The 13,516-nt window shown below is 48.8% G+C and overlaps 1 protein-coding gene across 2 annotated transcripts in view; it reads left to right on the plus strand.

The window, feature by feature from the left end:
* UBXN8 (UBX domain protein 8) overlaps window positions 1–4,603 on the plus strand; it is a 160,071-nt gene extending 155,468 nt beyond the window's left edge. For both annotated transcript variants that reach the window (XM_063920010.1, XM_063920009.1), the window contains exon 8: window positions 3,843–4,603. In XM_063920010.1, the coding sequence (XP_063776080.1) occupies window positions 3,843–4,007 (165 nt within the window). In that variant the 3' untranslated portion in view covers window positions 4,008–4,603. The remainder of the gene's footprint in view (window positions 1–3,842) is intronic.
* Window positions 4,604–13,516: the final 8,913 nt, after the last annotated feature.

Raw genomic sequence — 13,516 nt, forward strand, 5'->3', positions numbered from 1 at the left:
TGCGACCCCAAGGGGTCTGAGGGAAATATATTCCATAAATATTACTACGTCTGTGTCTGGGTCACAGCTTTATGCAACCTTACTATACATATATACATATAGATATAGCCCTTTCTTTCTTTTTTTTGTCAGATATTGGTGGTGCCAACAGGATCACCCACACACTTCTGTGTCCCCATATAGTTTTCTCTTGGGAAAAACATCTACCGACATGTTGACACTTTTTTTATGTACCATCAGGAGTCGGCGGCGCCGACAGGGTCACTCCTACAGCCGTTTGTGGCAGAACACAGCCTCAGACATGCCGACACACGTGTAGAAAACACCCACCGACATTACACTGGCTATAAGGGAAGGACCCCCGCAAATTCTGTCAGGGAACACAAAAGGAATTTACCAGCTCACCACCCAGCGCTCAATCCCTTATATATTGTGCTTTATTATTATCTTATCTTGCACCAATCAACTGTGTCCCCCCCCTCATTTTTCACCCTGTTATGTACAGTAGTGTTTTGGAAGGACCAGCGTCTTTGTAGAGAGAAAATGGCGCTGATGTGAGCTGTGAGGGCTAAGCCCCACCCCCTCAATGGCGCGCTTCAGCCCCACTATTTCTTTAATATATTTATACTGGCAGGGGTTGGATATAGTGCCTAGGCACTCATATTAGTGTTTGCCAATCTTTATTTGAGGATTTATATGCTGCTCAGGGCACCCAACCCCCCCCCCCCCCCCCCTGCACCCTACAGTGCTGCTGTGTGGGAGCCGCTGTGCGGTACCTCAGAAGCCGTCACTGAAGTCTTCTGATCTTCCTCTACTCACCTGTCTTCTGACTCTGCAAGGGGGGGTGACGGCGGGCTCTGGGAGTGAACCCCTAGGCGTACCTAGTGTTCCAAACCCTCAGGAGCTAATGGTGTCCTGTAGCCAAGAAGCAGAGCCTTTAAACTCATCAGAAGTAGGTCTGACTTCTCTCCCCTAAGTCCCACGATGCAGGGAGACTGTTGCCAGCAGTTCTCCCTGAAAATAACAAACCTAACATAAGTCTTTTCCGAGAAACTCAGTAGAGCTCCTCAGTGTGCATCCAGTCTGCCTGGGCACAGATCTAAACTGGAGTCTGGAGGAGGAGCATAGAGGGAGGAGCCAGGTCACACCATTTGAAAGTCTTAAAGTGCCCATGTCTCCTGCAGATCTCGTCTATACCCCATGGTTCTTGAAGTGTCCCCAGCATCCTCTAGGACGTATGAGAAATAAAGGATAGGGTGGGCCTTCTCATGAGAGCACTAATATTCTAATTGGAATGGGGCACAGTTGAAAGATAATGAGAAACTGTGGTTTAGATTGTTCAAGGGTGCAATGATGGGGAACAGTGTAAGCTCTAATAATGATATGAGCTTCAGAGAGTATTTAAAGATTTGAAGGTATTGGGACAGTCCAATCTGACATGGTAGAGAATTCCATAAGTGGGTGGCAGAATGGGAGAAGTCTTACAAGTTGTTATGAGAGGTGAGGTGAAGGTCAAAAGTCAATCTAAAGGTGTGTACACACGGTGAGATAAATCTGTAAGATTTTGACTATATAGTCAAAATCTTAAGAAAAGGTAGTGCACATCTCATTGTGTTAGGCAGCTAGCGATACAGATTCGATCCCAATGCGCACACTCCCGCCGCTTCATAAGGCTAGATAGACTGTGCAGGCAAGTCAATCTTGACTATCTAGTACAAAGTATAGTCAAAATTGGCACTTACTCAAAATTGTACATAGACAAAATCGAATGTACAGCTAGTCAAAATCTGTGCTATCTGGGCTCTGGGGGGGAGTTCAAGGGAAATTGCATAGTCAAATCGAGCATAGCAAGGATCTCACTGTGTGTATACACCTTAAGAGTACATGTAGGAGAGCACCTAGAGTATATGAAGGGGTAGTGGTATTATGGGATTTGTACAGTACTGTGCAAAAGTTTTAGGCAGGTGTAATGCTGTAAAGTAAGAATGCTTTCAATAATGAAAGTTTTAATAGTTTATTTTTATCAATTCACAAAATGCAAAGTGAATGAACAGGGGAGAGATCTAAATCAAATCAATATTTGGTGTGACTACCCTTTGCCTTCAAAACAGCATTGATTCTTCTAGGTACACTTGCACACAGTTTTTGAAGGAACTCAACAGGGAGGTTTTTCCAACATCTTGGAGAGGTAACCACAGATCTTCTGTGTATGTAGACTTGCTCAAATCCTTCTGTCCCTTTAAGTAATCCCAGACAAACTTGATTATGTTGAGATTGGTTTCTGCCAGTTCTGTGCTGATGGCGCTGCTGGACATCTGCCGATTTAGAAGGGAAGTAAGCATATTGTGTCTTTGATCTGATGTACGAAGTTTCCTTGGCTGACCACTGCCCCTGCGGTCCTCAACATTGCCCGTTTCTTTGTGCTTCAATGCTGAAAAATACAGGCAGGTACTTACCTATCATGCAGTACCATGAGGGAAGCATCTGATTGGCTCCAAATTTATTCTGCAGCAGGACAATGACCCCAACCATACAGCCAATGTCATCAAGAACTATCTGCAGCATAAAGTAGAAGAATGAGTCCTGGAAGTGATGATATGGCCCACACAGAGCCATCTAGTCTGTCTGGGATTATATGAAGAGACAGAAGGATATGAGCAAGCCTTCATTCACAGAAGATCTGTGGTTAGTTCTCCAAGATGTTTGGAACAAATTCCCTGCAGAGTTCCTTCAAAAATTGTGTGCAAGTGTACCTAGAGCAATTGATGCTGTTTTGAAGGCAAATGGTGATCACACAAATATTGATTAGATCTTCTGTTCATCCACTTTGTATTTTGTCAATTGATAAATAAACACTTCTATCTTTTAAAGCATTCTTAGGGTGTGTACACACGGTGAGATCCTTCCTATGTCCTATTTTTTCTTGAGATTTCCCTTGAACTCCCCGGAGGCCAGATAGGACAGATTTTGACTAACTTTTCTTGAGATCTGTGTTTGTGTGCTTAAGATTTTAGGTGTGTACACACGGTGAGATTCGGACTTATCCGATTCTCACCGTGCGACAGGGGGCCGGGTCGGCACTTAGCCAGTATCGCAAGCACATAATGAGTGTGCTTGCGATGCTGGCTATGTGCGATGTCAATCCTGACTATCTCTTCTATAGAGATAGCCAGGATTGACTTGCCTGCACAGCCTATTTTTTCTGCCGATGCCGACCGCGCGGGGCCGCGCATCGGCATCGGATCGGGATCGCAAGGTGACTGTCACCTTGCGATCTGCACTATCTTTTCTTCCGATTCTGACTATATAGTCAGAATCGGAAGAAAATATCTTACCGTGTGTACACACCTTTACTTTGCAGCATTTTTTCTACACCTGCCTAAAACTTTTGCACAATACTGTATGTAATGGACGTTCATTTTAATTGGGCTCTGGGTGGCACTGGGAAACTAGCGGTATAGGGATTTACAAAGTGGTGTAGCACTTGTAGAGCATTGTAAAAGGAAGATCAGTCTTGTTGCTGCATTTAAGAGGATTTGTAGTGGGGATAGATGTGTGAGGTGAATGCCAGATAGGAGGAAGATGAGGTAGTGAAGATGTTATGAAGAGACAATAGATATGAGTTTTGGTAGCAACATAGGTCAGAAAAGGGTATATCCTTAAAATCCAAATTGTTAGGGTGCTTTGAGGACTGCGTTTGGGAACATAAACTTTGCTTTCTTAGCGTGCCTAAAGAAGATTTTTGCTGTATTAAACACAGACATCTCAAATGACTTCTGTCATGACGTACTGCTAGACTTGGCTACAGTAAATGGTCACTTGCCATGGCTTTCTTTCTGCAGGTATTGCTGGATTGGATGATGAAGATTGGATATCACTCAGTCCTTTATACAATTTCCACATCTGTTCCAAGATGCCAGCTAGAATTGAACAATGATTTAACACTGGAGAATATTGGCATCACAAGACACACAGTTTTAAATATTGAAGAAAAGGATCCATCTTAAAGAGAAGCAGAAATGATTATCTTCATATACCATTCAGACCATTGTATTCCTGATCAGAGTACTTTTTGAGACAACTGTGGCAACCAGTGGCGTATCTATAATGGGTGCAGTGTGTGCGGTGCACACGGGCCCCTGGGGCCAGGGGGGCCCACACTGCACCCATTTTTCCTATACTTACCTTTCTGGTGTCCGTGTGTGGGCCCCCTCCTCTCTTGTCCCGTAGCGGGCATCGGTGCTGTTAGCGCTCTGAGTGAGCACTAGAGACTCTGGCATAGTGCCAGAGTGTACAGCGCATGCGCAGGTCTCTGAAAAAATGGCCGCCGCCCCATTTTTTCAGAGACCTGAGCATGCGCTGTACATTCTGGCACTGTGCCAGAGTCTCTAGTACTTACTGAAAGCGCTAACAGTGCTGCTGCCCGCTACGGGACAGGACAGGAGGGGGCCCACACACAGAGACTGCACACCTCCTCTCTAGATATGCCCGTGGTGGCAAGACACATTTAATTGCAGACTCGTGGCCTCTTTGCACAATTGATGTCTCTAAATGGCAAGACGTACTGTACATCATTAAAGCAGTTTCTCAGTCTTTATAGAAAGGCGGACTCATGATTAATGTAATCAAATATAACAGTAACACTTAAGTGGGGAATCACAATGCACATAGAACGTTAAATAGGAATTCTAATAGAGGTAGCATATTGGAAGAAGCAGACAGATGCATTGTTAAAATGTAAGTTCATGGTTATAAAAAGTATAATGTGCTAAATTGAAGGATTTTAATGTAGAACATGAGGATTTTCTGAGGTCCTGGAAGATTTATAACATGTTCCAGCAGTAGCGCTAATTTATATCACTGTATGGATATTACTAGATAATATATAAACAAGATGGAAGTAAAAAAGCTACACTTAATATACAATCACATGTAATACAATAAAATACATGAGGCAAAAAAAAAAAAAAAGGACCTCACCCACATAATTAATAATTGCAGTTCATCAGTATGTAAGATGATGAATGTAGATCAGTTAGAGCCTCTTCCTAAAGATATACTTCCAGTCGGCTATGAAGGTATTGTTGTAATTGCACCGCCTTAGAATTGCAGGACTGATTGAATGGTAAATCCATTGAGCATATGATGTCCATTATGCAAAATCGGAGCACTCAAGTGAGCAACGTGTCTGTGGTAGATGCAATCTAAAGGAGAATTGAAGAGGTCCCAAACAAGCCGTCTGAGCTGGTTAAATCCAGAGGTTGGTCCAGGCACATAAACAGCAATAGTGCAGTCATGGTACGTGGGCGAGGTGGGTACACCTGACAAGTTTTGCCACATAGGAGTTGCAGCTTTTTTTTAAGATAAGTATTGCTTGTCCTGGTTGGCACTTTTATACTTTGTACCTATATGGCTGCTCATTAACACCTGCCTGTGATTAATCATCCATTAACTGTATAAACATTCCAAAACAATATATAAATCTTAGGGAGGCAGATCCATTTCAATAAACAATCTAATGATCCTCTAAAACCTGATATTTAATAAGTTAAAACCTAGAAACAATATGGCATGGCCAAATGGCAAAACTGTTGCAGGGCATTCTTGGATGTGTAGTTCACCCTGGTTTAGACCGACTGTCCTAGCAATACTTCCTGATTGCACCTTGGGATGATATAGTCACAAACATTGTGATTTCTTTGATAGGCTAAAAGCGGTCACGTGACCTCACTATGCCAGATTGTGAACACGGGGAGGTTTAGTCACCAGTCCGTGCACGTGTATATGTTACGTGATCTGGACAGCCAATCAATTACGGCTAGAGGCGTAACTAGAAATTTGTGGGCCCCATAGCAAAATGTTGAATGGGCCCCCCACCACCAAAACACCATATTATGCCACATGGTATGAGCTAGAATTCATTTATGCCACACGGTATGAGATGAAATTCATATTATGCCAAACGGTATAAGCGGAAATTCATTTATGGCACACGGTATGAGATGAAATTCATATTATGCCTCAAGCACATGATAAGTAATAAGCACATAGGATGAGATATGTAATAGCAGTAATACAGGTACACAGGATGGGGTATATGTGGGATATAAGTACATAGAATGGGACACATGTGGGATGATGACTACAAATGCAGGATGTAGCAGGAGAGCGGTTATAATAATACAGAGGGCAGGTTAGTGGTACCATGTGTCCCAGTATGCCTTGTCCTCACAGCAACAGATTGAGCCTACCCCCCTGATCCGATGCCGTTACCTACTGTATGATCTGTGCCTGGTGTGCAGTAGGGTTTCCCTTTATACTTTCTCGTAAGAGCAGGACTGCCTCTTCCTCAACAGCATCCAGGAGAGATGTGTGGAGGCCCTCTTGCCCCTCCTCCGGCAAGACCACATTTCCTCCCTCACAGATGACACAAGGAGCATATATAAAATAGCCAGCTGTTGGCCCCTTCGCCGGCATGTGTAGGAGGCTAGCGCAGGGGGTGTCTGACATTACGCTGTGCCTACACATTGCTGCCCAGAGAGCCTTATCATACATACCAATCCTCATCATGCAAATATGACATATAGGGGACTATTTACTAAGCCTTGGATGGAGATAAATTAGCTGGAAATAAAGTACCAGCCAATCAGCTCTTAACTGCCATGATACAGGCTGTGTTTGAAAAATTATAGTTAGTAGCTGATTGGCTGGCACTATCTTCAGCGATTTTATCTCCATCCAAGGCTTACTAAATAGACCCCTAAATACACTGCTCAAAAAAATAAAGGGAACACTAAAATAAAACATCCTAGATCTGAATGAATGAAATATTCTTATTAAATACTTTGTTCTTTACATAGTTGAATGTGCTGACAACAAAATCACACAAAAATTATCAATGGAAATCAAATTTATTAACCCATGGAGGTCTGGATTTGGAGTCACCCTCAAAATTAAAGTGGAAAAACACACTACAGGCTGATCCAACTTTGATGTAATGTCCTTAAAACAAGTCAAAATGAGGCTCAGTAATGTGTGTGACCTCCACGTGCCTGTATGACCTCCCTACAACGCCTGGGCATGCTCCTGATGAGGTGGCGGATGGTCTCCTGAGGGATCTCCTCCCAGACCTGGACTAAAGCATCCGCCAACTCCTGGACAGTCTGTGGTGCAACATGGCGTTGGTGGATGGAGCGAGACATAATGTCGCAGATGTGCTCAATTGGATTCAGGTCTGGGGAACGGGCGGGCCAGTCCTTAGCATCAATGCCTTCATCTTGCAGGAACTGCTGACACACTCCAGCCACATGAGGTCTAGCATTGTCTTGCATTAGGAGGAACCCAGGGCCAACCGCACCAGCATATGGTCTCACAAGGGGTCTGAGGATCTCATCTCGGTACCTAATGGCAGTCAGGCTACCTCTGGCGAACACATGGAGGGCTGTGCGGCCCCCCAAAGAAATGCCACCCCACACCATTACTGACCCACTGCCAAACCGGTCATGCTGGAGGATGTTGCAGGCAGCAGAACGTTCTCCTTGGCGTCTCCAGACTCTGTCACATGTGCTCAGTGAGAACCTGCTTTCATCTGTGAAGAGCACAGGGCGCCAGTGGCGAATTTGCCAATCTTGGTGTTCTCTGGCAAATGCCAAACGTCCTGCACGGTGTTGGGCTGTAAGCACAACCCCCACCTGTGGACGTCGGGCCCTCATACCACCCTCATGGAGTCTGTTTCTGATCGTTTGAGTAGACACATGCACATTTGTGGCTTGCTGGAGGTCATTTTGCAAGGCTCTGGCAGTGCTCCTCCTGTTCCTCCTTGCACAAAGGCGGAGGTAGCGGTCCTGCTGCTGGGTTGTCAGCCTCCTCCACATCTCCTGATGTACTGGCCTGTCTCCTGGTAGCGCCTCCATGCTCTGGACACTACGCTGACAGACACAGCAAACCTTCTTGCCACAGCTCGCATTGATGTGCCATCCTGGATGAGCTGCACTACCTGAGCCACTTGTGTGGGCTGTAGGGAGGTCATACAGGCACGTAGAGGCCACACACACTACTGAGCCTCATTATGACTTGTTTTAAGGACATTACATCAAAGTTGGATCAGCCTGTAGTGTGTTTTTCCACTTTAATTTTGAGGGTGACTCCAAATCCAGACCTCCATGGGTTAATAAATTTGATTTCCATTGATAATTTTTGTGTGATTTTGTTGTCAGCACATTCAACTCTGTAAAGAACAAAGTATTTAATAAGAATATTTAATTCATTCAGATCTAGGATGTGTTATTTTAGTGTTCCCTTTATTTTTTTGAGCAGTGTATATTAATGAAGACTTATCTATACTAGAATTACACATTTATATTCTCTGGCTCACTTCCTACACTCACATCGTTCTATGATAGGCCAAAACTTCATGCTGGCCACCACGTATTATATATGCACGGTGCAGACAGTGGGAGACACACACACACGGTGCAGACAGTGGGAGACACAGACACGCACGTGGTGCAGGCAGTGGGAGAGACAGACGCACGCGGTGCAGGCAGTGGGAGAGACAGACACGCACGCGGTGCAGGCAGTGGGAGAGACAGACACGCACGCGGTGCAGGCAGTGGGAGAGACAGACACGCACGCGGTGCAGGCAGTGGGAGAGAGACACGCACGCGGTGCAGGCAGTGGGAGAGACAGACACGCACGCGGTGCAGGCAGTGGGAGAGACAGACACGCACGCGGTGCAGGCAGTGGGAGAGACAGACACGCACGCGGTGCAGGCAGTGGGAGAGACACACGCACGCGGTGCAGGCAGTGGGAGAGACAGACACGCACGCGGTGCAGGCAGTGGGAGAGACAGACACGCACGCGGTGCAGGCAGTGGGAGAGACAGACACGCACGCGGTGCAGGCAGTGGGAGAGACAGACACGCACGCGGTGCAGGCAGTGGGAGAGACAGACACGCACGCGGTGCATGCAGTGGGAGAGACAGACACGCAGGCGGTGGGAGAAACAGACACGCAGGCAGTGGGAGACACAGACACGCACGCGGTGCAGGCAGTGGGAGGGACACGCGGTGCAGGCAGTGGGAGGGACAGACACACACGCGGTGCAGGCAGTGGGAGGGACAGACACGCACGCAGTGCAGGCAGTGGGAGGGACCGACACGCACGCGGTGCAGGCAGTGGGAGAGAGATGCACGCGGTGCAGACAGTGGGGGAGAGAGACACGCAGACAGTGGGGGAGAGGGACACGCGCGCGGTGCAGACAGTGGGGGAGAGGGACACGCGCGCAGTGCAGACAGTGGGGGAGAGGGACACGCGCGCAGTGCAGACAGTGGGGGAGAGAGGCGAGTGGTGCAGGCAGTGGGGGAGAGAGGGGCGCGCGCGGTGCAGGCAGTGGGGGGAGAGAGGGGCGCGCGGTGCAGGCAGCGGGGGGGGGGGAGGGGCGCGCGGTGCAGGCAGCGAGGGGGGAGGGGCGTGCGGTGCAGGCAGCGGGGGAGAGAGGGGCGCGCGGTGCAGGCAGCGGGGGAGAGAGGGGCGCGCGGTGCAGGCAGCGGCGGAGAGAGGGGCGCGCGCGGTGCAGGCAGCGGGGGAGAGAGGGGCGCGCACGCGGTGCAGGCAGTGGGGGAGAGAGGGGCGCGCACGCGGTGCGGGGAGAGGGGCGCGCGCGCGGTGCAGGCAGTGGGGGAGAGGCACGCGCGCACACAGTGCAGGCAGTGGGGGAGAGGCACGCGCGCGCACACACGGTGCAAACAGTGGGACAGACCCACGCGCTGCAGGCAGTGGGAGAGAGGCGCACACACACACGGTGCAGACAGTGGGAGAGACACGCCGTGCAGTGGGAGAGTGGCGCACACTCGCAGTGCAGGCAGTGGGAGAGGGGCGCACACTGGCGGTGCAGGCAGTGGGAGAGGTGCGCACTCGCGGTGCAGGCACTGAGAGGCACGCACGCACACACGGTGCAGGCAGTGGTAGAGAGGCACGCACGCACGCACACTGCAGGCAGTGGGACAGACACGCGGTGCAGTGGGAGAGAGCCGCACGCACGGTGCAGGCAGTGGGAGAGAGGCACGCACGCACGGTGCAGGCAGTGGGAGAGAGGCACGCACGCACGGTGCAGGCAGTGGGAGAGAGGCACGCACAATGCAGGCAGTGGGACAGACTCGCGGTGCAGTGGGAGAGAGGCGCACATGCGGTGTAGGCAGTGGGAGAGAGGCGCACGCGCGGTGCAGGCACTGGGCAGAAGAGTGATTACGGTCCATCGAAACGATGCTAATCGCATATGTACTAACATATGCAATTTGTATCACAATGCGATGCCAGAGGTCCCTGCGATCCCTGGTGGTCCGGAGGAGAGGGTGTGCGGGGGTCTCCTTCACCTCCTAGGAGGGGACGTGTCCCTGGGCCCCCCTCCACCTCCCTGCAGCCGGAAGGACAAATGGCTGTGATGTGGGGGAGGAGATGGCAGATTGTGGCGCCGAAGAAGCAGGCTGCCAGGACACGGGGGGGGGGGCGTGAGCGACTGGCTGCGCAAAGAAGCCCATAGGCTTCTATAGGGTATTGCCATAAAAATATGGCGATAGTTTCTGCGATAAGTGGGCGACCGGGTCTTAGTACATTTGAAAATGCAGTAAAATCCCTGCATTTTACCGCATTTTTCCCTTAGTACATCCCGTCCAATGGGAGACACGCACAGTGTAGACAGGGCTAGACAAACACACGGGGGGGGGGGGGGGGGGAGCGACTGGCTGCGCAAAGAAGCCCATAGGCTTCTATAGGGTATTGCCATAAAAATATGGCGATAGTTTCTGCGATAAGTGGGCGACCGGGTCTTAGTACATTTGAAAATGCAGTAAAATCCCTGCATTTTACTGCATTTTTCCCTTAGTACATCCCGTCCAATGGGAGACACGCACAGTGTAGACAGGGCTAGACAAACACACGAGGTGCAGGCAGGGTGAGACACACACATACCCCTGGGTTCTTAGCGGTCGTGTGCTGCAGGGCTGGCTTCTTAAAACATGAAATCCACCGACCAAGTTGCAGGTTCTAGCAGTCTTAGCCCCACCCACTTGATGGAAGTTCGACCTACATGTCCGCCAGGAGCACCGAGTAAGTCGCAGGAGTCCCACCTCACCAATCCTAGCCTGTATATTTTCACCCCCCCACCTCTGCTGTATCGAGTGCTGCTTCTATGCTGGACATCTAAGCCTCCAGTCCAGGCTCCTCCCAGTGAGAGGAGTCGCAGACGTCTGAGGACAAGTAGATCAGCCAGCATTGTAGCAGCTCCTGGCTCCCTCTGATCATTACTGTTGTAGTGCAGAGTGACAGGGTGCAGCGGGCCCTGGAGTCAGCTCGGGCCCCATAGCAGCTGCACCCCCTGCATCCACGGTAGTTACGCCACTGTGTGCAAGGTGTGCCTCTCTTGGTGTTCAGCAGCCGTCGCTAACAAAAATCCTAGAGTGAACACTACAATAACACTGCTTAATGACTGGGGATTAAATCTATACACAGTTACGTCACTAACAAACGTTGACTCACAAAATGAGGGCCACTAACATCTAATAGGCAAGGCATTCAGTAACTGTGAATAAAGCATTAACAAAATTTTAATGAATAGAAAGGTTCCAATAATGATCCTTAACCATTCCCGGGGGATAACTATAGTGTCCTGAGGAAACCTATATGAGCAAAATGCGCATCGGTTCTGTAGCAATGTGTTTCTGATACATTATGTATACATTTCCAGATAATATCTGGAAAGATGACCTTCAGAGAATGAGACCGGCCAGGAGGCTTGGCTTTTATACAATAGTCCAAAGCATGAAACAAAGAAAACTAATCTCTTCATCCATAGGTCAAAGGGCTGGTCATTTACAGTACAGGAGGGGTCATAGGTCGGTTTGAATAGGTGGGCGATGCCTGGTCCAGGTGCACTTGCAGATGTCATCCACTGGGTTCCCGCCGAATATCAAGAGTACAGTAAATACAGTGTAATATTAATATTACGTTCCTGCGCATATCTATGCGCAGGAGCGTGCTACTTTCTGCAAACTGCCATCGGAATATTGCCCTTGTAATACTGTACAACTGGATACCAAACACCACCTCCTAACCTAATTCTGTCCCCTCATATCCTGTAAAGTTGAATCCCGCTGTTGTTATACCTCTGAAGCAAATGTAACTTGCTGGTGTGGTGCATGTAGGCTATGTGTAAATGATGCCCTATGTGGATTAAATATCAGATATGTCTTTGTGGCTTTCCCGTACGAATGCATATGCTACCGTTTTTACTCATACCACGCAGGACTTTCTTCAGCCAATATACGCAACGTGCGAGTATGCGCACACACAGCAGAACAAGCACACGCACGGAGGCCACTCTGTGTGGTGTTTGCACATGATGCGTGTGGGTCTAATATTTTCGACTTCGACATGTGTAAGCACATTAACAGTCACGCTGTACAAGTGGTCATTCATGTTGTCTTAGTATAGAAATTGTCACACCGCACACACGGATAATACAAATTGTTGACTGCTGCCACGAGTATTGGGCTTAATTCAGACCTAATTGTAGCTGCGCTAAATTTAGCACATCTACAATCAGCTTCCCTGACATGCGGGGGGAACGCCCAGCATGCATGTCAGGACCTGCCCCGCGGCACAAGTACAAAAGCCGCACAGCAGCGATGCTTTTGTTCTTGAAGAGTAGCTCCATACCAGCGCAGCTCCTGCGCGCTGGCAGGGAGCCACTTGTCGCTGTCCGGGTCACAGCAGCTGCGTGTGATGTTACACAGTCGTCGCGGCCCGCCCTCCGCATGGTCCAGGCACGCCTACGTTGCCCGGACCACACCCCTAAAACGGCTGCCAAACGTTGCCAGCCCGCCCAGCGACCGCCTATGCCTGTCAAGCAGACAGAGGCGAACGCAAGGCTGAGACTGCCGTCAGCTGCCTGGCATGTGCCGGCGTACAGCAGTTCCGACCTGATCGGCTGCTGTGTGAAAACGCACAGCAGTGATCATGTCTGAATTAGGCCCATAGTGCAAAACGAGAGAGGATCCTATTGGCAGTGTTATATACATTTGCCGTTACTCTGCATATACCGCAATATATTATTAAAGCACGCAAGCTGTTATACTGCATACGCGGCTACTTTATACATATTATTAATGATCATTGCCATGTTGGGTCATTGCACAGCGTTCTGTGGGACCCGCTTGGTCGCTATGTGTGGCCCTAGCCTTAGACTCTTACTTTGCTGGCAACATTACAACAGCTACATAGGATAATGTATTACAATTAAATTGCTACTATGTGGCAGCATCATAACAACCATGGCCCTCATTCCGAGTTGTTCGCTCGCAAGCTGCTTTTAGCAGCTTTGCACACGCTAAGCCGCCGCCTACTGGGAGTGAATCTTAGCTTATCAAAATTGCGAACGAAAGATTAGCAAAATTGCGAATAGACACTTCTTAGCAGTTTCTGAGTAGCTCCACACTTACTCGGCATCTGCGATCAGTTCA

This window comes from Pseudophryne corroboree, chromosome 1 (genome assembly GCF_028390025.1).
Source record: "Pseudophryne corroboree isolate aPseCor3 chromosome 1, aPseCor3.hap2, whole genome shotgun sequence".
Taxonomy (NCBI): Eukaryota; Metazoa; Chordata; class Amphibia; order Anura; family Myobatrachidae; genus Pseudophryne; species Pseudophryne corroboree.